This window comes from Schistocerca americana, chromosome 1 (assembly GCF_021461395.2).
Source record: "Schistocerca americana isolate TAMUIC-IGC-003095 chromosome 1, iqSchAmer2.1, whole genome shotgun sequence".
Classification (NCBI taxonomy): Eukaryota; Metazoa; Arthropoda; class Insecta; order Orthoptera; family Acrididae; genus Schistocerca; species Schistocerca americana.
In genome coordinates this window covers 650318187-650344903 of record NC_060119.1, presented here as the reverse complement: position 1 = coordinate 650344903, position 26717 = coordinate 650318187, and the positions used below count along the sequence as shown (strand labels likewise).

The window sequence follows — 26717 nt, the reverse complement described above, 5'->3', positions numbered from 1 at the left end:
TTTCGAGCCCCAAATCATAAACCAGCTCCAAGCAGGGTCTGCACAACGAAACCATCCAATGGAGAGGTAAAGGGGGAAGACATAATGGAAGTTTGCAGCACAGAAAGGGAGTAATGGTGCAAAGGCTGAGATCCCAGGGTAGCCAGGCACATAATCACCCCCTTGGGGGATTGCAAATTTTCCTGTTTTCTATGACCTGGCTGAAACTGGCACTTTGTTTCACAAAATCTGACCCAGTATCCTGAATCTAATTTTTACTGTAGCTGCTGGACTACACCCCTCTCACAACTGCTACCTAGCAGCAGAACTCCTCTTTTCCTGTCCTGATTTTTACTCCACGTACCATCCCATACATTAATGGTTCCCTGACCCAGGGTTCCGAGTGTACCCATTTTCCTAAACCTCTCCAGTCCTTTTTCTTCATTCCTCTTCCTTCCCCTTCAACTATTTTTCCAGAAGAAGGAGCAACTGTCTCCAAAAGGTTGCCTAATGAAAACCTTCTTTTATGTGTGTGTTCTGCCACCACTTGGTGAGTAGATTTTTTATCAGTAAAATTAATTACAGATTTATAACTGTAGGTGCAATAAGAAAAATACACTTTTTACACACACCATTTTTACCTTATTTCACACAACACAAACACACTACCATGATTATATTTATAACAAGAAACATTTGTAAGTAGCTTCTAATCTCTTACTTACAAGACCAGAATTCACAAAGATCTCACACACACAGTGTTGCCAATCACCGGTATACTTCACCGGTGTCAGTGAATCATCAGCTGGTTTAATCAAACTATGATGGGTCTAGTGTGTGATGTGCGAAGGAGGAGGAGGAGGTTAGTGGTTAACGTCCCGTCGACAACGAGGTCATTAGAGACAGAGCGCAAGCTCGGGTTAGGGAAGGATGGGGAAGGAAATCGGCCGTGCCCTTTCAAAGGAACCATCCCGGCATTTGCCTGAAACGATTTAGGGAAATCACGGAAAACCTAAATCAGGATGGCTGGAGACGGGATTGAACCGTCGTCCTCCCGAATGCGAGTCCAGTGTGCTAACCACTGCGCCACCTCGCTCGGTGTGATGGGTCTCTCCTGCAATTTATAGACATTATGTTATGCCATGTTGAATGTCAATTGCCAATCCTTGGACAAGTATAAACTCCAGCATTTCATTAAACGTTTCTGGCATTGCAGTTTCCCCTATATACAACTGCACCTTCTATGAATAGCATTACGGAGCTCCTGAATTGGTCCATGATTTTCATATGTAAATTATTACCTTAGGTGGGAACATCAGATAGTTTCAGGAACTTTTAAGATATTCAATTCTGTTTTCATCCACGTAGTGCTAAATGACACAGTCATATCACACAGACATTAAACTGAGATATTAGCAACTACTTGGTGACAGAATTACAATAATTCCCCCAGAATGAGAGTTTCACTCTGCAGCAGAGTGTGCACTGATATGAAACTTTCTGGCAGATTAAAACTGTGTGCCGGATCGAGACTCGAACTCGGGACCTTTGCCTTTCGCGGGCAAGTGCTCTACCAACTGAACCACGCAGGAAGTTTCATATCAGCGCACACTCCGCTGCAGAGTGAAAATCTCATTCTGGAAACATTCCCAAGGCTGTGGCTAAGCCACGTACCCACAATACCCTTTCTTTCAGGAGTGCTAGTTCTGCATGGTTCACAGGAGAGAGTCTGTAAAGTTTGGAATGTAGGAGACGAGGTACTGGCAAAAGTAAAGCTGTGGGGACGGGGCGTGAGTTGTGCTTGGGTAGCTCAGTTGGTAGAGCACTTGCCCATGAAAGGCAAAGGTCCCGAGTTTGAGTCTCGGTCCGGCACACAGTTTTAATCTGCAAGGAAGTTCCATAATAATTCCTGTTGCTGGTGCCGTAGACGCGTAGGTAAATATGATTTAGTGTCACAGAAATCAAATACAGAGTTTTTAGGAACAATTACAACATTTAGAACTTCTTGTTGTTGTGGTCCTCAGTCCTGAGACTGGTTTGATGCAGCTCTCCATGCTACTCTATCCTGTGCAAGCTTCTTCATCTCCCAGTACCTGCTGCAGCCTACATCCATCTGAATCTGCGTAGTGTATTCATCTCTTGGTCTCCCTGTACGATTTTTACCCTCCACGCTGCCCTCCAATACTAAACTGGTGATCCCTTGATGCCTCAGAACATGTCCTACCAACCGATCCCTTCTTCTGGTCAAGTTGTGCCACAAACTTCTCTTCTCCCCAATCCTATTCAATACTACCTCATTAGTTATGTGATCTACCCATCTAATCTTCAGCATTCTTCTGTAGCACCACATTTCGAAAGCTTCTATTCTCTTCTCGTCTAAACTATTTATCGTCCATGTTTCACTTCCATACATGGCTACACTCCATACAAATACTTTCAGAAACGACTTCCTGACACTTAAATCTATACTCGATGTTAACAAATTTCTCTTCTTCAGAAACGCTTTCCTTGCCATTGCCAGTCTACATTTTATATCCTCTCTACTTCGACCATCATCAGTTATTTTGCTCCCCAAATAGCAAAACTCCTTTACTACTTTAAGTGTCTCATTTCCTAATCTAATTCCCTCAGCATCACCCGACTTAATTCGGCTACATTCCATTATCCTCGTTTTGATTTTGTTGATGTTCATCTTATATACTCCTCTCAAGACACTGTCCATTCCATTCAACTGCTCTTCCAAGTCCTTTGCTGTCTCTGACAGAATTACAATGTCATCGGCGAACCTCAAAGTTTTTATTTCTTCTCCATGGATTTTAATACCTACTCCGAATTTTTCTTTTGTTTCCTTTACTGCTTGCTCAATATACAGATTGAATAACATCGGGGAGAGGCTACAACCCTGTCTTACTCCCTTCCCAACCACTGCTTCCCTTTCATGTCCCTCGACTCTCATAACTGCCATCTCTTTTCTGTATAAGTTGTAAATAGCCTTTCGCTCCCTGTATTTTACCCCTGCCACCTTCAGAATTTGAGAGTATTCCAGTCAACATCGTCAAAAGCTTTCTCTAAGTCTATAAATGCTAGAAACGTAGGTTTGCCTTTCCTTAATCTTTCTTCTAAGATAAGTTGTACGGTCAGTATTGCCTCACGTGTTCCAGTATTTTTACGGGATTCAAACTGATCTTCCCCGAGGTCGGCTTCTACTAGTTTTTCCATTCGTCTATAAAGAATTCGTGTTAGTATTTTGCAGCTGTGGCTTATTAAACTGATAATTCGGTAATTTTCACATCTGTCAACACCTGCTTTCTTTGGGATTGGAATTATTATATTCTTCTTGAAGTCTGAGGGTATTTCGCCTGTTTCATACATCTTGCCACCAGATGGTAGAGTTTTGTCAGGACTGGCTCTCCCAAGGCCGTCAGTAGTTCCAATGTAATGTTGTCTACTCCGGGGGCCTCGTTTCGACTCAGGTCTTTCAGTGCTCTGTCAAACTCTTCACGCAGTATCGTATCTCCCATTTCATCTTCATCTACATCCTCTTCCATTTCCATAATATTGTCCTCAAGTACATCGCCCTTGTATAGACCCTCTATATACTCCTTCCATCTTTCTGCTTTCCCTTCTTTGCTTAGAACTGGGTTTCCATCTGAGCTCTTTATGTTCATACAAGTGGTTCTCCTATCTCCAAAGGTCTCTCTAATTTTCCTGGAGGCAGTATCTATCTGACCCCTAGTGAGATAAGCCTCTACATCCTTACATTTGTCCTCTAGCCATCCCTGCTTAGCCATTTTGCACTACCTGTCGATCTCATTTTTGAGACGTTTGTATTCCTTTTTGCCTGCTTCATTTATTGCATTTTTATATTTTCTCCTTTCATCAATTAAATTCAATATGTCTTCTGTTACCAAAGGATTTCTACTAGCCCTCGTCTTTTTACCTACTTGATCCTCTGCTGCCTTCGCTACTTCATCCCTCAAAGCTACCCATTCTTCTTCTACTGTATTTCTTTCCCCCATTCCTGTCAATTGTTCACTTATGCTCTACCTGAAACTCCGTACAACCTCTGGTTCTTTCAGTTTATCCAGGTCCAATCTCCTTAAATTCCCACCTTTTTGCAGTTTCTTCAGTTTTAATCTACTTACAGATTGTGGTCAGAGTCCACATCTGCCCCTGGAAATGTCTTACAATTTAAAACCTGGTTCCTAAATCTCTGTCTTACCATTATATAATCTATCTGATACCTTTTAGTATCTCCAGGGTTCTTCCATGTATACAACCTTCTTTCATGATTCTTAAAACAAGTGTTAGCTATGATTAAGTTGTGCTCTGTGCAAAATTCTACCAGGCGGCTTCCTCTTTCATTTCTTAGCCCCAATCCATATCCACCTACTACGTTTCCTTCTCTCCCTTTTCCTACACTCGAATTCGAGTCACCCATGACTATTAAATTTTCATCTCCCTTCACTATCTGAATAATTTCTTTTATTTCATCATACATTTCTTCAATTTCTTCGTCATCTGCAGAGCTAGTTGGCATATAAACTTGTACTACTGTAGTAGGTGTGGGCTTTGCATCTATCTTGGCCACAATAATGCGTTCACTATGCTGTTTGTAGTAGCTTACCTGCATTCCTATTTTCCTATTCATTATTAAACCTACTCCTGCATTACCCCTATTTGATTTTGTGTTTATAACCCTGTTGTCACTTGACCAGAAGTCTTGTTCCTCCTGCCACCGAACTTTACTAATTCCCACTATATCTAACTTTAACCTATCCATTTCCCTTTTTAAATTTTCTAACCTACCTGCCCGATTAAGGGATCTGACATTCCACGCTCCGATCCGCAGAACGCCAGTTTCCTTTCTCCTGATAACGACATCCTCTTGAGTAGTCCCCGCCCGGAGATCCGAATGGAGGACTACTTTACCTCCGGAATATTTTACCCAAGAGGACGCCATCATCATTTAATCATACAGTAAAGCTGAATGCCCTCGGGAAAAATTATGGCCTTAGTATCCCCTTGCTTTCAGCCGTTCGCAGAACCAGCACAGCAAGGCCGTTTTGGTTATTGTTACAAGGCCAGATCAGTAAATCATCCAGACTGTTGCCCTTGCAACTACTGAAAAAGCTGCTGCCCCTCTTCAGGAACCACACGTTTGTCTGGCCTCTCAACAGATACCCCTCCGTTGTGGTTGTACCTACGGTACGGCTATCTGTATCGCTGAGGCACGCAAGCCTCCCCACCAACGGCAAGGTCCATGGTTCATGGGGGGGATTTAGAACTTAGGATTTATTTTGTAGTTCAAATTAGAAAATAAATTTAGAACTTAGGATTTATTTTCTGATTTGAACTACAAACTAACTGCTTTGTTGTGTAGAAGTTTCCATTTCCATACTCAAATTGGGAATGTGTCACTATGGATAACATGGAAATATAATATTGCACAGATGTTACATTTACTCTCCATCACTTTTATTCAAGTACCTTGCCGATGGAAAGGTATGATGTCTTCAGAGATCAGGTTCATGCAGCTTTCCACAGTAGACTATCCTGGGAATGCCCCTCTGTTTCTGTGTATAACAGCATAGATCACTCACCCGATACATCGTACACTGAAGGTTCTGGTAAGCATTTGGCAATATGCCCTGCAAGCTACTTTCATTTCTAAGGATTCATAGTATTCTTATACCACTTTGCTCAAATAATGCTGTCACTGTTATATCTAAGAAATTCATATGCATTTTTCCTATTTGTGGGCTTATAACCTTTTGCCCAAAGAAAAGTGATTTATTTCCAAATTTTCAAGGCACAATTTTTTTAACCACGTTTATCCTAAAATGTCTGAATGAACATATACAAATTCTCTAATGTGAACTTTAAAAATATCTTCTGTGATTCCTGTTGTACCAGTCACCTTTTGCATACTTCACATTTATGGACACCTAACAAAAGAAACTAGGTCATTACATCCACTTGTTCCAACTTGAGGGAGCGTCTGCAGGCACGCGTGGACAAACAGCTCATGCACAGACAGTCAGGAATCTGAGCCATATACAAACGTATGCCTCCATTGAGCACCTTCGGGCACCAGTGGACAAATGATCATGCAGATGACAGAAAAGGCACTACAATACCATGCAATTGGGTCACCTGGTGGGCAAACTACCCTATGTGCACCTGCTTGATGAGCAACGCACAGGCACTCATGGGCACCCATGCTGCACATGGCTGAATGAGAACAGCACGATCTATATATTGGAATTTTCAGACTGGAGAATGATTTTGATAAGCTCTACAGAAAAGTTCATAGTCTTGATCTAGTTTTTTGATTTCCAATTTCCTTTCATATAACTGTACAAGTTTTTTAAAGGTAAATCCTGTAGTTATGTGTACCTTCCACATTGCATAATCTTACTCTGTGCAAGCAGGATTTAAACGCTTAACTTCTTATCACTTCCCTTAAATAGACCAAACATAAAATTAGAATTAACTGCAACTATCCATGACGTAAAGTACTAAGGAAACAGATATAGCATGGCATTATAAGAGAATGCCGTGAAAGCAGGTAGTGAGCTATTTACAAGAGTAAACAAAGAAACAATATATCACAATCCTTTGCTATAAAAAACTTTCACTGAAATACTGATTAAGGATTGCTGAGATACTTTCAACATTTACTTTCAAATAATAGCATAAGAGGATGTCATTCAAATACCACCTTGTAGATACACACTCTACAAGTACCACAATAAAGATAATAACAAATTTCTCTAATCATTCAGCTCCGTAAAAACAATTGTCCTGTACTTGCTACCCAGAAGAGACATGAGGGAATGTTAGGAAAATTACCATGCCAAATGAATGAACTAGTTCTATCCGAAGCTGATAGGAGGAGCATCTTGTGTTATTTTGATGACCAACAATTATACTGATCATATTGCAAACAATGTAAGCCAAAGACGAAAGGAGGAAAAGATTTTAAAAAATAGAACTGTAGTAATATACAGTCATTAATCACACTGAGATCTATTCACCCATCTCTTTCAGCATTGTGGAACACTTTAAAGAAGAAAGGTAATGGTACTAGAAAAAAAGTAATATATAAGCATGTTATAATATTTTATAATGTGAGGAAACATTTGAGATGGTGCTTTGTGGTATGGATGTGAGAATTTCCTGTTGGTTTCAATGTCATGTCTTCTTCAAACAACAGTTAATAGCACTGTTTACATGCTCAATTTTAATTAATGTACATATTGGGAGAACAGAATCAGCTGAGCATTGCAGCTTCAGATTTCACATGCGACAAACTGTCCTATGAAGTCAGTGCGTCCACTCCCCCAGTCACAGTGCTGATGAGGTGACTTAACGATAAAAAATAATATCTCTTATAAACACAACATTCAAAAACATTGAGGATGCTCCTGAACATAGAGAGTTAAACAAGTTTTTGAAAATTTAACTATCATTCTACTCAGTCTGCAGCAATAACAAACATCCTCCTGTATGACTAGAAAGTAATGTATCCTGCCAAGTGCTACTGGCTGACAGTTGCTATGCAGGATAAGTTTTCATTCCAGGTGAATGATATTGATGCAGCGATAAATCAATTGGAAATGGTATGCACTTCTACAATCGTAATTCAAAGACATTCATTGTTAAGAAATTATGAATATAAAATATATCCCCTCTGTTTCGAGTCATTACTTCACACATAAAATTATGACTTTACAAACTTTGTATAATATTGCTATAAACAAAAATTAATTATCTTATTTCTATAACTGAAGAATGTCAATGAATTTTGATTTACTTACATATAAGAAATGGAGAGAATATAATTTCACTTTTAATGAGTTTATTACAGAGTCCTTTCAGATGATTAAATGATACTTTTTACTTTTTTTGGTCAATATAAACACACAGTTTTGTCCAATATGAAACATGCTGTATACAATTGTACACTATAGGACTGAACAAACCATTCATCGTCATTCTCACAAATGCACACAGCCTCTACATTAAAGCATTCAGAAAAGAACTTATTTGGTTTCTTTACACATATAATACAAAACCTACAACATAATCAGAACTAAAAAAAGTTACATTTTAAGATTTATTCACTTTCATGTGACTTGTGACAAAGCAGCATTGATCATAGCTGAAGTTAACATTTCCAAGAAAAGTTACAGCATGAACACACACACACACACACACACACACACACACACACACAAAGCAGTCAGGGAAAAAAAATATTTGGTCTGTTATATACCTAATGCATGAATCAAAGAAAAAAATCAATTGTTACAATGTCTTTGTCAGTGCAAATGTTTCATTGTAAAAAGTTGTTTCACATATCATCACTGATCACAGCATATGTCTGTATTTAAAAAAAAATTATGATTATATCCTTTATACAAAGTTAAATATTTTAAATAAAAATAACACTTAGAGAATAAACAGCACAGTCTCAGAATAAAAGTTGTATGTACACAATTCACACTCAATATCACCTTCAGAGTTCAGTTTATTTTATAACACTATTGCTGTCGCATATAAAATAAATATAGTAAAAAAAATGACTGGAAAGAAGCAACTACTGGGCTGCTGTGTCCCCAACAGGTGGAGTGTCCTGATGGGCAGCTTCTCTGGTTAACACCAACACACATTCTCTTGACAGAGTACGAGGTTTCACCTGCAAACAGTAACAAGCGATCCTAAGCTTGATGAATTGGCAACAAACAGTAGTTCAGTTTCACAATAAATTTGCACTTTGGTAGAGCCTGGAAATAGTGAGTAGTGGAAATTCTGACTTGTCAATATAGCACATGCATTAACACTACCAAACACTATTACTTTCATCATAATTTATAAGGGAGGAGAACAGTAATACACTTTCACCATTTTTGCTGCAATTACAGGAGAGTAACGCTAGTCCGAACCCCAGTAATCCAAACGTTCGGTTAATCCGAACATGAAAAATTTTTGTCCAAGTATGGAAAACTGTGCGGTAAACTGCTGTACATACACACTATTTTAATTTGCACAGTACAGAACACATGTATTAGAAAAATTGGAAAGAGAACAGGTTTAAACAATGCATAACAATGAAAGGAAAGATGTTAAACTTACTAAAATACAATAGACATTTTATCCCTACTTTTTAGATGACAAAAACTCAATCATTGTTTTCTGGCATAATGAAGACAGTGTTACATGATGTATAGTTGTGCCATCGTCTCATAAAAATCAAATCAGCAGGTGTAGCAGTGGGTTGTTGCTCCACATAACGTAGCGCGAGGTCAAGGGCTTCTGCTGCGTCACTGTGCGGCACCAGATCTCCTTTGTCACTTTCAGGCTCATTGTCAATTCTGTCACAGCGGTCCGTATCTTCCTGGTCTGAGTCACAACAGCAACTAAATCAGCATCAGTAAGGCTCTCCACACATGCCCATCTGCTGCTATCCACTCATCTATGTCTCCTTCACTAGCTTCTTCACATCCAGGGATTATTTGTATTCATTTGTAGTAGATTTTCCTATTCATTTTCAACTAGGTAGTCCTGAAACTCAAGAGATGTCCACAGTTTTCTCCACGATTTTCTCAGAGTATTTTCTGAAATATTCTGCCATGCCTCAGCGGCCCAATAAACAACATCCTTCACACTCGTCTTTTTTATTTTGTCCACTAAAGGAATGCTATCATCTTCAATCACCATTCTTAAAAAAAAATTTTCTGTACCTCAGTTTTAATGTTTGCAGTACGCCCTGGTCCGTCGGCTGTTGAAGTGGTGCAACATTCGACAGCAAAAACTTTGCCACAATTTCTCCATCACATAATTCCTCAGTGCTGGGGTGAGATGGCACATTATCAATCAAAAGGACTGCACGGGGAGACAAATGGTTTTCCTTACAAAACCGTCAAACAGAGGGAACAAACTGGCCGTGAAACCATTCTTTGAACAGCTTACCATCCATCCAGGCTTTTTCTGATTGCGATCATATACGGGCAGGGACTTCAAAAAGTCTGGGCCTAGCAGATTTGCTGATCAGCATTAAAGGCAGCTTGTGATTATCAGCAGTGTTGCTGCACGCTAATTAAGTCACACGATCTTTGAACATTTTAAACCAGGAGCATGGTCTTCTGCTTTTGAAGCCAGGCTTTTTGTTGGCACGCCCTAAAATTAAGGCCAGTCTCGTCAGCATTATAAATTTGTTGGGGAGAATCCTTTCACCCTCTTATTTTTTCGAACTCTAGCAAGTATTCCTTCGCTGTATCACAGTCAGAAGAAAGCTTCTCTCCAGTAATTGTTAGCTGACAGATTCCATGATGTTTTTTGAATCTGTCCAACCAACCCTTACTCACACTAAAAGACTCATCACCATTCATTTACTTGTTCAGGTAAACAGCCTTCTCCTGAACCAGTGCGCCACTCAAAGGAGTTTCCCTTTCTCTTTCCAGCGCAAACCAAAGGTAAAGAGCTTCATCCACTTTATAGTAACGGGACTGTTTAAAAGTCTGCCAAATTTCGACTGTTTTTCCCGAAGATGTTGCACAGGACTCACCATTGTCTATCCACTTCAAAGCAATCAGTTTTTCTTTGAAAGTTAACGGTGTATGTTTACGTTTACTCATGACAAAAATATGTACACCACTACACCCGAATTAATACAAGTGTTATGAGTGCCAGCAATCGATAACTCACATAACTAAGCGCTTTGTGAGCCAACTGGCAGTGCACTGATCTCAGACACTACAAAGGTTTCAACAAAGCACAACAAAAAGGGCAGGGAGTGAGTGAGCCATTGTTCCCACACTTGTTCCCATTTGTTACAATGGTGTACCTACTTATCTGCTTGGTATACTTTATTTTGGAAACTCTTCACCGTAATTCTGGCTAATCTGAACAAATCTGGAATCCGAACAACGTGCGGTCCCAATTAGTTCGGATTAATGGGAGACTACTGTACAATGAAAATTTTTTTTTTTTAACAGAGAAATATTTTACTTCTTATATGAACAACTGTACATGCTTTGTGCAGTCACTGTGTTTTAAAAGTGTAAGAACATTATTGGTCAATATACAAAAAAACGAGAATGAACAGACAGTGGCTGCTGGTTTCACTGATTCCCAATTTGGATAAACAGAAACAGATTTTTCTCAGAAACCAATAATATCTAGATTATCAATGTAGAGTATGTATCTAGAAGAATAAATTTTAGCAAACCATCAAATTACTGTTCTAAAATCAGACAAGATCAGAAATAAGTGTATAGATATGAGACTTTTCATTTGTGAACCTTACACTTAATTCAACATATTTAGTGTATTACATACTTTGTCCCTAAGCTACCCCAAAATACTATCATAAAAGGGATCAATGAATGAACATAATACACGAAACACATTAAATTCCTGAAGTTTACAATTATTGATATGATAAAAGTACCTAAACCTAAATACTTTAATCAGTCACTACATGGCTTTAACATGTTATGTTTTCAACAACATGCTCGTACTAGAACTTTTAAGTTTCTATCCTATCTATTACTTTCATTTTACACTATGTTACGCAAAACCATCACATTATTTAGAGTACAAAATTTAACAAGTCAGTTTTTTACTGTTTAAAACATCATCATTTGGGCAAGAAGACTTGATAAATTTCACAAAATAATGCTTCTATCACCTGAAGAAATAACCAATTCTGATACCCGTAAAAAATAAAATGGTAAATCATTCAGATGCACTGAGAACAGCAAATTATCATAATCTAAACCTAAGCCTATTGTAGTTTTCCCCCATGCAGATGATGATGGGTCATCCCTCCATATTACTTCAATGGCATATCAGAACTTTCTCAATTTTCTATTAACCCAATTAGGTACATGAGAAACTATTTATTCTTTAAAACTTTAACTACAACAAAATGTCATTAACAATACAATCAAATGTATTGTATTAACAAAAGATATATTGTGATTATTGGGAAATCCTGGTAAGCCCTCACTGACTGAACAGCTAACAGTCTCAGTAGAATATCACTTTTGAAGTAAAAATTGAAACCGATTCAACATGTCATTTCTCCATCCGTGAGTTGAAACTTTTGCATGCATTACTATTTCAAATTTTTTATATAATCTAAGGAAAGAGACTTGACTTAGTTACTGAAGTCTAGGAATCACCCTTCCCACAGAAAAGCTTGATAACCAAATATTTTGATTTATTGAAAAATATCGAATTAATGATATGGTATATTACATTTATTACAAAGAACATTACACATTACAAAGCAACAGCTTTACAGTGCCTCATACAAACTTTATTCTACATGGATATTAATATACTCTACATTTCAGATGGACTTTCAATTTTACTGAAGTTACTTTGGCTTCTCTTATCAACTTCTTAAGAGCATTTTTCTCTCTCCTATTACCTAAAGGACAAATGTGAAAAAGAAAGTCACTGCTACACTTCTACTATCATTCATAAATTTTCTTTATTACAACTATTATCCTCTTTTATTATTACTTTCTCTGTTTATCTTTCAACAGTATTCTGTATTAAGTTTATTTTAATCCATTGGCGCAGGTGGATATGTGTGTATACAGCTTTCACAAGGCTTCCCATGTAAGTTTTTCACTTTCTCAGTAATGGCCTGAACATGGCAACAATAGTAACCCACAAGTTAATGTTTCTAGATACTGATCTACAGAAAATTAGATTTCTGTACTTTGGAATGTATACTTAATGAACATGGTGTTTCTTTTTTCCTGCTTAATATTATGATTATACAAGTTCACTCCCCTTTCCTCTATGCTTATGCTATAAAATGAGAGTCCCGGTTTAATTTACTTTAAAGTTGCCTCTCTGAATTTTGAATTTAACCTAAAAAGATATACACCTGATCCAAATAGTGAGACAAATCTTTATCCTCTGATATTAGGTTTTCAGTCATTAGAAGTATATCCTGCTTTCTTACAGCATCCAGTAGGATAGTATCAACACAAGATCTTGTACTGCCCTATGACGCCCATTCAGCTCTGTGCTCATTTGCTTTTTAAGCAAGTTACCAATCATTGTATCACAGACCTTCCATAAGAGCCAAATTAGTCTGTTTAATATTTGTATCAATCTTGTCTGAGTCCCACTCAGTACTATATTCCATTTTCGAAGTCCCCACTGCCCCAACTTTTATGGAAGACAACAATTTAGTTTACTAACCTAATTTTTCCTATTGCTGCTGGCCAATACCACTCCAAAATTTTTACCTAGCAGTATAACTCTTCCTTCTCCTTCTGTTTTCCTCCTCACTTATCTTTGAGATTACTAACTTAGTTCAACTGCTGTCAGCATTTTCCTATACTTGATTATAGCTCTCCATTTTCTAGCAAACACATTTATTGAACTGGCCAATCAAGTTTTGCTACTGTTAAATAATGTTACTTTTCTGCCCTTTATTTCAACTCTTTCAACACCTATTCCGTCTCTTCCTTTTAAACTCTAAGAACCCAGTTTTCCTGTATATGTTGATCACTAAGAGAGATGCCAACTCAAACTCTGTAATAACAATAGGGTGAGAAAATTTTAATGGATGTTGGAAAGTTACCGACCCCCCCCCCCCCCCCCCCCCCTGTAACTTGGATTATATGGTCATGTCGAAGCATGAAGGCCTCCCTGACAGAAGACTAGTAATAAAAGGTGGTGGGCTGTGGGTACGGACCTTTGAAATCTGCACTGAAATCGTGAAAGCAAATTTATTGTTCCTAGGCACAAAAAGAGTCTGACAGACCAATCCCATTAAACACTATTAGGGTATCTGGCACTGGGAAGGTACCTTTACATTGTGTTAGTTCACTGTTAATTTCCCAGTCTGTAAAAGGACATTGCAGGTATCTATCTGTCAGGTTTTAAAAGATAGAATGCTATGCTATGTTAAAAAAATTCAGTGTTGATTAAAATATGTGAGAGAAAAGTTTGTAGTAAGCATATCAGTGAAGTACATTGCCAGTTATTTTGCCTTGTCAGAAGAATTAATATGAAGTACTCCTCAGTCTAAAACTCCAGGTATTACAGCTGGGAAAGCTGATATATCACAGTTCAGCTCACAACTGGGTGTCTGTTGCAAGTACATTCATTTAAGCGACATACTATTCCCAATAATCCAACTTCTGTTTGATTAAGTAACACATTTCTGCTCATAGTCTTTTACTTAAAATCAAGATTATTTCGCACTGTAATGCCCTTTGTCCACTTCTGATGATCTCACTATCTCTTGATACCACCATAGTACCAGATGGTCCAGAATGGTAAGGTACCACATTATGCACCGTGCAGGTGATCCCTTTTGTGCTCTCTTAATGTCGTTTTATTGGAATATTTTGATACAGGCTTCAGAGGAGTATGCTGTCTAACTGACTTTTTCTCAGGCCTGCCTTGGTAAAGCATCATTAGGTCTCAAATGTGGTACTGATAAAACAATAAAGTAATGGTCACAATCACACAAAACATTATGGACATGCCATTATAGATACGAGCCTAGAACTGCACAACAGTAAGTCTAAGGCATCGCATCCAACCAACAGGATAAATGGGAGGGGTAATTGATGTGATATCTCTTCCATCTCTTGATAGGAATATCTCTACCTGACAGGAGGTATAGGTTACACAAGGTACAGTCAAAAAGTAATGAGGATTTGTTTTTCTTACAGAATCTGTATTTTTTTGTCAATGTCAATCTAATCAGCTTCAAACTAATCCCCCTCAAATATAATACCTTGCGCCAGTGCTTTTTTTTCCTTTTCGAAACACTTCTGGAACTCAGTTTTTGTTATGGTGTTCAACATGTTCAGTGATTCTGATTTTATCTCATCAATAAAGCAAAATGCCATTCTTTCATGGTTCTCTTCAGCCTCATGAATAGAAGTCACAGGGGTCTATGTCCAGTGAATATGGTGGTTGAGGCAAAATAACTGTTTTGTTATTTGCCAAAAACCATGAACAAGCATTGAGGTGTGAGTGAGAGCATTATCATGATGCAATTTCCATGAGTGGTTATGCCATAGGTCTGGTTATTTTCCTTGAATCCCTTCATGCAAATGGCACATAACTTTCAGGTAGTATTCCTTACTGAGTGTATGGCCATACAACAGGAAACCATCCAACTGTAATGTAGGAAATAGTGATCGAACGTGATGAATTTTTTTATATTTTTTAAATTTATTTTCTTTTATTTTTTTTATCTTGGCTCTCCAGGCAGTTTCATTTGGGATGATAGGGCCTTGGTTTCAATGTCATACCCATATACCCATGTTTCACCATCTGTTAGAAGTTCTGGATCATTAACAATTTCAATCTGTGATGTAAAGACATCATTGTTTTTGGTCAAAATTCAACAATTTCGGAACAAACATTGTTGCTACACATTTCATGTCAAAAACATCTTAAAAAATTGCTTGACATCAGCTGAAGTATATGCCCACATCATCAGCAACCTCTCTGTTGGTGAGTCAGTGACTTTTTGGAAAAATTTTCCTTACTTCTTCCACATTTTCATCAGTAATTAATGTGCTAGGGCATCCACAGCAGTCATCATCTTCATTATCTTCTCAATCTTCCTTGAAACAGTTAAAGCAATTTTAAACTCTTGTCTTACTCATAGCAGGTTTGTGAAATGCCACAGTCAACATTTCAAATGTGGTGCTGCACTTTATTTTTCAAGCAAAATTTAATACATATTCTTTTATTTTACCTTTTTTTTTAAGGAAAAATTCACTGAGGACTCAAAAACGCATATGACCTTTTCAACTGTCAACAATAAACTAAATATTCACAACCGCTGAAAATGCAAACATACATCAGGAACATGTGAAAGAAAAAATCTGAATGTATAAAGCCTGCAAAATTTTTATAAAAATTCTATTATTTTTTTATCATACTTCATAATTCATTAGCAAGGTAGACACTTGGATTGTAGCTAGTTCAGCATCAAATGTAGTGTTCAGTAGTACCTGTTCACTAAATTTAACCAGTGTGCAAACACATCCTGAACCCCCACCAAATTACTTAGATTGTTATTAAAAACTTGGTAGTTTCTAAGTGCATGGAGGTGATGCACCAATGACCGCAATTCTTACACTGGGAAACATACAGCGGATAAGAAGTGGTAGACTGTTAAAGCTCTTGCTCCACTCCAAGTGACTCCAGCACATGGCACAAGCAGATCCCAAATGGCCTTATTGCTCATGGACAATGAGAGAAAAGGCATTCCAGAGGGGAATGGGCAATGGTACGGTATGAGAGTGAATTTGGAGCTGTGACAAGTTTACATATCTGAAGCAGCATGAGGACTTGGCATCGAATTTCAAGTGGCAGTTCACCAGCCTCGGCAGAGAGACAGGGTGTATGGGGCTGGTCCTATTAAGCACCCATTGCCAGCCTAATTCCCCTCATAGTGCGCAGCATCAATGTCCTTCAAATAAGAAAGCCTCATCAATCCATACACCGTGCACCCATAGTCAAGCCACGAAACCACAAAAGCCCCATAAAACTAGAGCAGACGCGTCGTGGCCACTCCCCAAGAGTTGCGGCTAATGCACTTAACCTCCTGGGTTCTAGCTTTCAGGTCACGAGTGGCAATCACGACAATTTGGAGTCAAAAATGAGGCCCAGAAACCTCACAGTCTCTAAGATGTAGAACAGTGCCCTCATATATGCAAAGCAGGTAAATTAAAAATACCACAAAAATGATTAAAACAAAAACACACACACACACACACACACACCTGTAGATAAACGAAACCCTGTCTTCGCAGTCCACTCCTGCAACCCCCACACTGTAAGTTGCAACTGACAGCTCACTGTTGCAACACTGGAGGAGGAATAGAAAAAAAGCAAAATCATCTACAAATAAGAGCACCGTACAGGGTTGCTTACTGTAGATAAGATACTGTTTATGGCCATGGCAAGGAGGGTAACACTTAAAACACTGCCCTGAGGAGCAGCATCCTTCTGTTCAAAATGATTTGACAGCATGTCATCAACTCAGGTTCTATAAACCGCTGAGACAGGAAAGACCATATGAAGGTGGGAAGGTGGCGACCAAATGCAGTTGTGCGAGAATACTTCGTCTCCAAGTAGCATCGTATGCCTTACTGAAACCGAAAAATATGCAAACACAGTGATGCTTATGTAGGAAAGCCTGCAGAATAGCTGCCTCCAGCAGGATCAGGCTGTTGACAGTGAACCGAAATCTTTGGAACCCACAGCAAGAGCGGCTAACGAGTTGCCCGGTCTCTAATAACCAGACTAGACGACTGTTAACCATTCGTCCCAGGGTCTTTCCTACACAGCTCATTAAGGCGATATTCTGATAACTACTAGGAGAAGTGTAGTCCTTTCCCAGTTTGCGGAGAGGTATCAAAAGTGCCTCTCTCCACGAGTTTGGGAAGCTACCTGTGTGCCATATAAGATTAAAACAATCTAGGAAGATTTCCTTTGATGCTGCTGGTAACTGTTGAAGCATGCAGTACTGGATTTGGTCATGACTGGGAGCAGTATCACAAGTCACATATAGTGCCGATTCCAGCTCCCACATGGAGGAAGGGTAGTTGTAAGTCTCAGAATTGTTGGATCTGAAGTCCGATTTCCCCCTCTCTATAGTCACATGTTAGTGATGAAATGCCAGATCCTGGCATGACTGTGTTTTCCAGATATCCTACTGATGGCTTCCCATAATGTCGCAGAAAAAGTGGAACAGTTGATGGAATCCAGGAACACTTGCCATGAACCTTTCTTGCTCTTCTTAATTACACACTGAGCTTCAGCTCTTGCAACACGAAATGCTGATGAGGTTCTCTGCCGTCGGGCGGTACTTAAAACATTGAAGACCTGCATGCCTGGCCCGCATTGCTGAGTGGCATTCACCAGTTCACCACAATACAGGTTGCCTCCTAAGATGACCTGAGGACTTTGGGAGATACTAGACGGTATCAGATAGATTATATAATGGTAAGACAGAGATTCAGGAACCAGGTTTTAACTTTTAAGACTTTTCCAGGGACAGATTTGGACTCTGACCACAATCTATTGGTTATGAAGTGTAGATTAAAACTGAAGAAACTGCAGAAAGGTGGGAACTTAAGGAGATGGGACCTGGATAAACTGACTAAACCAGAGCTTGTACAGAGTTTCAGGGAGAGCATAAGTGAACAATTGAAAAGAAGGGGGGAGAAAGAAATACAGAAGAAGAAGAATGGGTAGCTTTGAGGGATGAGGTAGTGAAGGCAGCAGAGGATCAAGTAGGTAAAAAGACGAGGGCTAGTAGAAATCCTTGGTTAACAGAAGAAATATTGAATTTAACTGATGAAAGGAGAAAATATAAAAATGCAGTAAATGAAGCAGGCAAAAAGGAATACAAACGTCTCAAAAATGAGATCGCCAGGAAGTGCAAAGTGGCTAAGCAGGGATGGCTCGAGAACAAATGTAAGGATGTAGAGGCTTATCTCAATAGGGCAACACAGATACTTCCTACAGGAAAATTAAAGAGACATTTGAAGAAAAGAGAGCCACTTGTATGAATATCAAGAGCTCAGATGGAAACCCAGTTCTAAGCAAATAAGGGAAAGCAGAAAGGTGGAAGGAGTAGGGTCTATACAAGGGTGATGTACTTGAGGACAATATTATGGAAGTGGAAGAGGATGTAGATGAAGATGAAATGGGAGATATGATACTGCATGAGGAGTTTGACAGAGCACTGAAAGATCTGAGTCGAAACAAGGCCGCGGGATAGACAACATTCCATTAGAACTACTGACGGCCTTGGGAGAGCCAGTCCTGACAAAACTCTACCATCTGGTGAGCAAGATGTATGAAACAGGCGAAATACCCTCAGACTTCAAGAAGAATATAATAATTCCAATCCCAAAGAAAGCAGGTGTTGACAGATGTGAAAATTACCGAACTATCAGTTTAATAAGCCACAGCTGCAAAATACTAACGCGAATTCTTTACAGACGAATGTAAAAACTGGCAGAAGTTGACCTTGGGGAAGATCAGTTTGGATTCCGTAGAAATATGGGAACACATGAGGCAATACTGACCTTACGATTTATTTTAGAAGAAAGATTAAGGAAAGGCAAACCTACGTTTCTAGCAGTTGTAGACGTAGAGAAAGCTTTTGACAAATTCTTTCAAATTCTAAAGGTGGCATGGGTAAAATACAGGGAGCGAAAGGCCATTTACAATTTGTACAGAAACCAGATGACAGTTATAAGAGTCAAGGAGCATGAAAGGGAAGCAGCTGTTGGCAAGGGAGTGAGACATGGTTGTAGCATCTCCCCGATGTTATTCAATCTGTATATTGAGCAAGCAGTAAAGGAAACAAAAGAAAAATTTGAGTAGGTATTAAAACCCATGGAGAATAAATAAAAATGTTGAGGTTCGCCGATGACATTGTAATTCTGTCAGAGACAGCAAATGACTTGGAAGAGCAGTTGAATGGAATGGCCAGTGTCTTGAAAAGAGGATATAAGATGAACATCAACAAAAGCAAAACGAAGATAATGGAATGTAGTCGAATTAAGTCAGGTGATGCTGAGGGAATTAGATTAGGAAATGTGACACTTAAAGTAGTAAAGGAGTTTTGCTATTTTGGGAGCAAAATAACTGATGATGGTTGAAGTAGAGAGGATATAAAATGTAGACTGGCAATGGCAAGGAAAGCGTTTCTGAAGAAGAGAAATTTGTTAACATCGAGTATAGATTTAAGTGTCAGGAAGTCGTTTCTGAAAGTATTTGTATGGAGTGTAGCCATAATAGTTTGGACAAGTAGGGAATAGAAGCTTTCAAAATGTGGTGCTACAGAAGAATGATTAAGATTATGGGGGTAGATCATGTAACTAATGAGGAGGTACTGAATAGAATTGGGGAGAGGAGGAGTTTGTGGCACAATTTGACAAGAAGAAAGGACCGGTTGGTAGGACATGTTCTGAGGCATCAAGGGATCACCAATTTAGTATTGGAGGGCAGCGTGGAGGGTAAAAATCGTAGAGGGAGACCAAGAGTTTTTTTGTTTTTTTTTTTGTGGTTTTAGGGCGCACAACTTCAATGGTCATTAGCGCCCAGACTACGTTAGGAATGCACCGTGAGGCACAAGTTTAAAACAGCAACTAAAAGGGAAAACACTATAAAAGATTGACAGGCATAGGATTAAAAAAAACAGCATAATCAAATGTCCTTAGACAGGTTTGTCAAGTTGATAAAACGAAGAACGCGAGCAGCTGCTCCTGGGTCATCCGCTAAAATGGCATCGAGAGTACATGGCAGGCCAAGATCAAGACGCAGTGTAGTAAAATCTGGACAGGACGTTAAAATGTGGCGGACCATCAGCAATTGCCCACATGGCAGAACGGTGTCAGCGCAGCAGTCAGCAGATGGCGATGGCTGAACCGGCAGTGTCCAATCCGTAACCGGGCCAAAACTACATCCTCCCGCCGAGAAGGGCGCGAGAAGGACGTCCAAGCCGCGGGAAGAGGTTTCAAGGCCCGAAGCTTGTTGTCCGTAAGTGCAGCCCAATCGGTATGCCACAGCGATAAAATGCGCCGACAAATGACCCTGCTACAATCTGATGAAGGGACACAACAAAAGCTGTCCGAGGCTGGAGGGCCACAGCCTTGGCCGCGCCATCTGCAGCTTCGTTCCCAGGGATACCGACATGGCCAGGAACCCACCGGAGAACCGTCGTCCACCAGCTGCTGAAGAGAGCGTGGGATCCGGTGCACGAAAGGGTGAACCGGATACGGATCACTGAGGCTCTGCATGGCGCTCAGGGAAACGGAGCAGATGACATAAGCAGAATGTCGGTGGCAGCAGATATAAAGAACAGCCTGGTAGAGGGCAAAGAGCTCAGCTGTGAAGACCGAACAATGGCCATGGAGCTGGTATTTGAAACTTTGTGCCCCGACAATAAAAGAACACCCGACCCTGTCATTGGTCTTAGAGCCATCTGTATAAATGAAGGTCATATTAATGAACTTCGAACAAAGTTCGACAAAACGGGAGTGGTATACCGACTTGGGGGTAACTTCCTTTGGGAGCGAGCTGAGGTCAAGGTGAACGCGAACCTGAGCCTGGAGCCACGGTGGCGTGTGGCTCTCGCCCACTCTAAAGGTTGCAGGGAGTGAAAAATCAAGGTGCTGAAGGAGGCGACGAAAGTGAACTCCAGGGGGTAGCAGGGCAGAGACGTACAACCAGTACTGACGATCGAGAGAGTCGTCAAAAAAGGAACGATAAGACGGGTGGTCGGGCATTGACAGTAGCCGACAGGCATACCGACAAAGCAGTATATCGCGCCGGTAGCTCAGAGGCAATTCACCAGCTTCAGCATGAAGACTCTCGACGGGGCTAGTATCAAATGCTCCGATCGCAAGACGTAAACCCCGATGTTGTATGGAGTTGAGGCGGCGTAAGATGGACGGCCGTGCAGAGGAGTATACGAAGCTCCCATAATCCAGCTTTGAGCGGACGATCGACCGATATAGGCGAAGTAGGATGGTTCGATCCGCTCCCCATGACATACCACTGAGAACACGGAAGACATTTATAGAACGGGTACAACGGGCAGTCAAATAAGACACATGTGGAGACCAGCTAAGTTTCCTGTCAAATGTAAGGCCTAAAAATTTTGTTGTCTCCACGAATGAGAGAGCAATGGGACCGAGTCATAACGACAGTGGGAGAAACTCTTTGTAGCGCCAGAAGTTAATACAGACCGTCTTCTCGGCAGAAAAACGGAAGCCATTGGCGACACTCCAGGAGTAAAGACGGCCAAGAGAACGCTGAAGACAGTGCTCCAGGAAACATGTACGCTGCGCGCTGCAATAGATGGTAAAATCGTCCACGAAAAGGGAGCCTGATACATCAGCTGGGAGGCAATTCATTATTGGATTGATCGCTATGGCGAAGAGAGCGACGCTCAAAACTGAGCCCTGTGGCACCCCATTCTCCTGCCGAAAGGTGTCTGACAGGACAGAACCCACATGTACCCTGAACTGTCGATCCATTAAAAAGGAACGAATAAAAAGAGGGAGGCGACCGCGAAGGCCCCATGTATGCATGGTGCGGAGAATGCCCGCCCTCCAACAGGTGTTGTAAGCCTTCCCCAAATCAAAGAACACAGCCGCGGTCGGGCGCTTCCGCAAAAAGTTATTCATAATGAAGGTTGACAGGGTAACCAGAGGGTCAACAGCAGAGCGGCACCTACGAAATCCGCATTGTACATTGGTAAGTAGGCGTCGAGATTCGAGCAGCCAAACCAAACGAGAGTTAACCATTCGCTCCATCACCTTACAGACTGGTGGCTGGTCAAGTTTCGTTTATGGGCAGAAGTCGAGAGAAAAGAAGAAGAGAAATCCATTGCGGAGGAATCTCCCATGATTGCCAGCGTCTCCGATGGCGCGCTCCTTCCTTGTGGGGACCCTCTCAGAGGGCACTCCCACCTTAGTTGAATGTTTACACCTCAGGTCACACCTCCCGAGAAACAGACGGAGGGACCAATCGGCATGGTCAGAAGGTATCCGCTCAGGCAATCACCCATCCCTGGGCCTGGCCTTTACCAGGGGGTACGTGCGTGCCTTACTTATCTACCCAGGGAGGGGAATTACGCGTTACCCCGTCACCGGCTACGCATGCGAACGCGTGGGTCGGTCTTCAGGCGCACACAGGGAGGAAGAAAGAAGAGGAAAGAGAAGAGGGAGAGAGAGAGAGAGAGAGGGAGAGAGAGGACAGACTGTCTCAAACGCCGAGGCGGAGACCAGACAAGGCAAGGAGAAGAAGGCAAGGAGAAGAAGGCAAGGAGAAGAAGGCAAGGGAAAGAAGGCAAGGGAAAGAGTAAAGAAGACAGTGAGATGGAGAAGAACAAAGTAAGGAACCAACCAAAGGAAGGAAGAAACGAGAAGCAGTGAAAAACCAAAATGACCGCAAATATAGGTCTCCGGACGCAGGCGCTAACTACCCCCTTGACAGGCAGGAATATCTCGGGCCTATTCTAATCCCTGGACCCGCAGGCGGAGAGACCAAGAGATGAACACACTAAGCAGATTCAGAAGGGTGTGGGTTGCAGTAGGTACTGGGAGATGATGAAGCTTGCACAGGATAGAGTAGCATGGATAGCTGCAGCAAACAAGTCTCAGGACTGAAGACCACCACAACAACAACAACAACAACAACAACAACAAGTCAGCGTCATGATGGCTCACACGTGTAATGTGGTCCCTGCATTTCTGGACATAGTTGTGTGTTCAAAGACAGTTAGCTGGGTAACAGTGTCCAGTTACTCCTGCTGACCATCCATTTTAGTGGTTTTTCTCCCCCCCCCCCCCCCCCCACCCCTTCAGGTAATGCTCCATCCAGTAGGTGAAAGTGGGGTGGGACGTGGTCACTGGAATGGTCACCAATGACTTCCCACTGAACATTGTCTACGAGGGTCATAGAGCAGGAGAGGTGAATGGCTGAGAATGACCCACAGCAGCACAAAACTGGGTGGGAGTACCCGTATTGAGGATAGACAGCTCGTGAGATGTCGTGAGGCTCTCCAAAACCCAACCTCAACAGCAAGTACAGGTTGAGCTCCACAAAACATGATAGGCACTGACAACTTCCTCGAGAAGAAATGGCCGGAGGAGTTGTTCTGTAAGATCTGTGAGAGCCTCAGAGACTATTTCATCTTGTGAAGGCAGATACAGGGAGCAAACAGTGTTCCTCTGACACGTGTGAATTTCAACAGCAACAGCTTGTGGATCAATAGCCAGGGCAAGAGCAGAGAAGTGGTGTGCATTATGGACAAACACAGCAACCTTTTCCTTAGCTATGTCCCCAGTGAGGTCATCCTTTCAGTGAAGTTTACAGCCCCATAATACAGGAGTGTCAGTGGCTTTAAAAACGTGTTTCTTGTAAACACAGGCACAGAGAGCATTCATGTGCTAACAGTTTCAGTTTCTACATGTGTCTGGAACCAATTAATGTTCCACTGTAATATGGGAGCCAACTGTAATGGGGATTGTACTTTCACCTTGTCATCGAGCCCGTAATGGATAGGAGCTCAGTCTTGGGGCAGGATGACTGCCCTAGTCCGACATAGACGTCAATTAGCTCTACCGAAGAGTCAAAAGAGGCATCAGATACGACGACATCAACATCAGTCTGTTCACTTCTGACTCCATCAGTGGTGGCTGCTTGGGCTTTGATTTTTTTGCCTTGGTTGGATTCAGAACCACCACAGCAGTGGTAAAGGTAGTGACAGCACTGGACCATGGATCAAACTGAACCTTTGGAGGAGCAGGGAGCTCTGCAATGTTAGACTTGTCTGACATTTTGTGAGGGAGTGTGGGCTGTGAAGTAACTGCAGCAGCACATGTACAATGACAAACACAGGTACTAGTGCTAACACTTGCTATCTCTGTTTGTGTAGCAGCAACAGTTTTCTGTACTGGCTGTTTAACAACCGAAGCAAAGGAGGAAGCAAAAGTCGGGGCTGCAGTCTTATAAATCTTCTTGGCCTCAGCACAGAGAATCCATCTTCTGGTTTAAATTTCCTGTTCCTCAAGAAAGACACAGCAGTCTCTACTCCAGGCAGAGTAGCCCCAGAGACATTCACACACTTTTGAGGAGATGAACAGCCAATTTGTGGGCAGCCTTACCACATTTGCCACAAGTGGTTTCTCCTTTACATCTAACAAGGGAAGGCCATGATATTGGGATCACAGATTTATTTCAACTTTGTACACCTTTAGTAGGCCTCTTAAACAGCATAACGTGCAAGTAATAAGATGTACTACTCTGGCAAATCTGAGAAAATCGCAAGAGAAGGTCTATTATGTAACTGACATATCTGTGTGTAGGTGCTGGATGTTAACACTCGTGGTGGTTTAGTGGTTAGCGTTTGATCTTCCTAAGACAAACGAGTGTGAGGTGACAGTTCAGCTCGGGCTCAAACTTAAATTTTAGTCTATATGTTTTTCACTGGTCACATTATTTAATTTATATGACATTTGAGAGGTACTATAATTAATTTATATGACATTTGAGAGGACTATAATCAAAAACAACCATGTGTATTTTCATGAAGTTTTAGTGAATTTTATCTTATTTGTGTACTTACTGTTTTTAATTAAATTTAATTATCAGAACCATAATACTTATAACTATTGACAAGTAAATGAAGAAATACATTGAGTTTCCCTAAAAATTAATGCCTGCCATGGTTTGCGAAATTCGTTATGCATGCAATCTGGTAATGTACCCAGAACTACTTTGCAACCCAATGCTTCGAGCTGCAGACACAGAGGCAGGCCCCATTTGGCAGTTAACTTGCGTAGTAGTGAGACACTGCTAATGTAGCAAGAATGAATAGTACAGGTGTAAATTTATCAAATATCACAGAATTTAAACTTGCATTACAAAAACTAAAGTTCGAGTGTGAGTGGAACCATCTACATCTACATGTACATGAACATGTACATGGTTACTCTGAAATTCACACTTAAGTGCCTGGCAGAGGGTTCATCAAAGCATTTTCATACCACTTCTCTATCATCCCACTCCCGAATGGCGCCTGGGAAAAAGGAACACCTAAATCTTTCCATTCGAGCTCTGATTTCTCTTATTTTATCGATGATGATCATTTCTCGCTACGTAGGTGGGTGTCAACAAAATATTTTCGCATTCGGAAGAGAAAGTTGGTGATTGATTCGTAAATAGATCTCACTGCAAAGAAAACCTCCTTAGTTTCAATGACTGCCACCCCAACTCGCATATCATATCAGTGACACTCTCACGCCTATTGCGTGATAGCACGAATCGAGCTGCCCTTCTTTGCACTTTTTAAATGTCCTCCATTAATCCTACCTGGTAAGGATCCCACACCGCGCAGCAATATTCCAGCAGAAGACACACAAGTGTAATGTAGGCTGACTCTTTAGTGGGTTTGTCCCATCTTCTAAGTGTTCTGCCAACAAAGTGCAGTCTTTGTTTCGCCTTCCCCACAACATTATCTATGTGGTCTTCCCAATTTAAGTTGCTCATAATGTTAATTCCTAGGCATTTAGTCAAATTGACAGCCCTTACATTTGTGCGGTTTATCGTATACCCTAAATTTATCCTATTTCTTTTAGTATCCATGTGGATGACCTTGCACTTTTCTTTGTTTGGTGCTAATTGCTACTTTTCACACCATACAGAAATTCTCTCTAGATCATTTTATAACTGGAATTGACGTCTGATGATTTTACTAGATGGTAAATTACAGTGTCACCTGCAAACAATCTAAGAGGGCTGCTCAGATTATCATCTAGATCATTTATGTAATTCAGGAACAGCAGGGAGCCTATGACACTATCTTGTGGAATGCCAGATATCACTTCTGTTCTACTCGATGATTTACCATGTATCACTATGAACTGTGACCTCTCTGAGAGGAAATCACAAATTCAGTCTCAACTGAGACGATACTCCATATGCACGCAATATGATTAATAGTCGCTTGAGAGGAACGGTATCAAAAGCCTTCTGGTAATCTAGGAATATGGAATCGATCTGAGATCCCTTGTCAACAGCACTCTTTACTTAATGGGAATAAAAAACTAGCTGTGTTGCACAAGAATGATATTTTCTGAATCCGTGTTGGTTAAGTATCAATAAGTCATTTTCTTCAAGGTGATTCACAATGTTCAAGT

At 40.7% G+C, this 26717-nt stretch overlaps 1 protein-coding gene across 1 annotated transcript in view; it reads right to left on the bottom strand.

Moving 5' to 3' along the window:
* Positions 1-7823: 7823 nt before the first annotated feature.
* The window catches only part of LOC124625792, a 57819-nt gene continuing 38925 nt past the window's right edge, over positions 7824-26717 (bottom strand). The window contains exon 3 of the mRNA XM_047149242.1: positions 7824-8683. Coding sequence (XP_047005198.1) covers positions 8585-8683 — 99 coding nt within the window. The 3' untranslated portion in view covers positions 7824-8584. The remainder of the gene's footprint in view (positions 8684-26717) is intronic.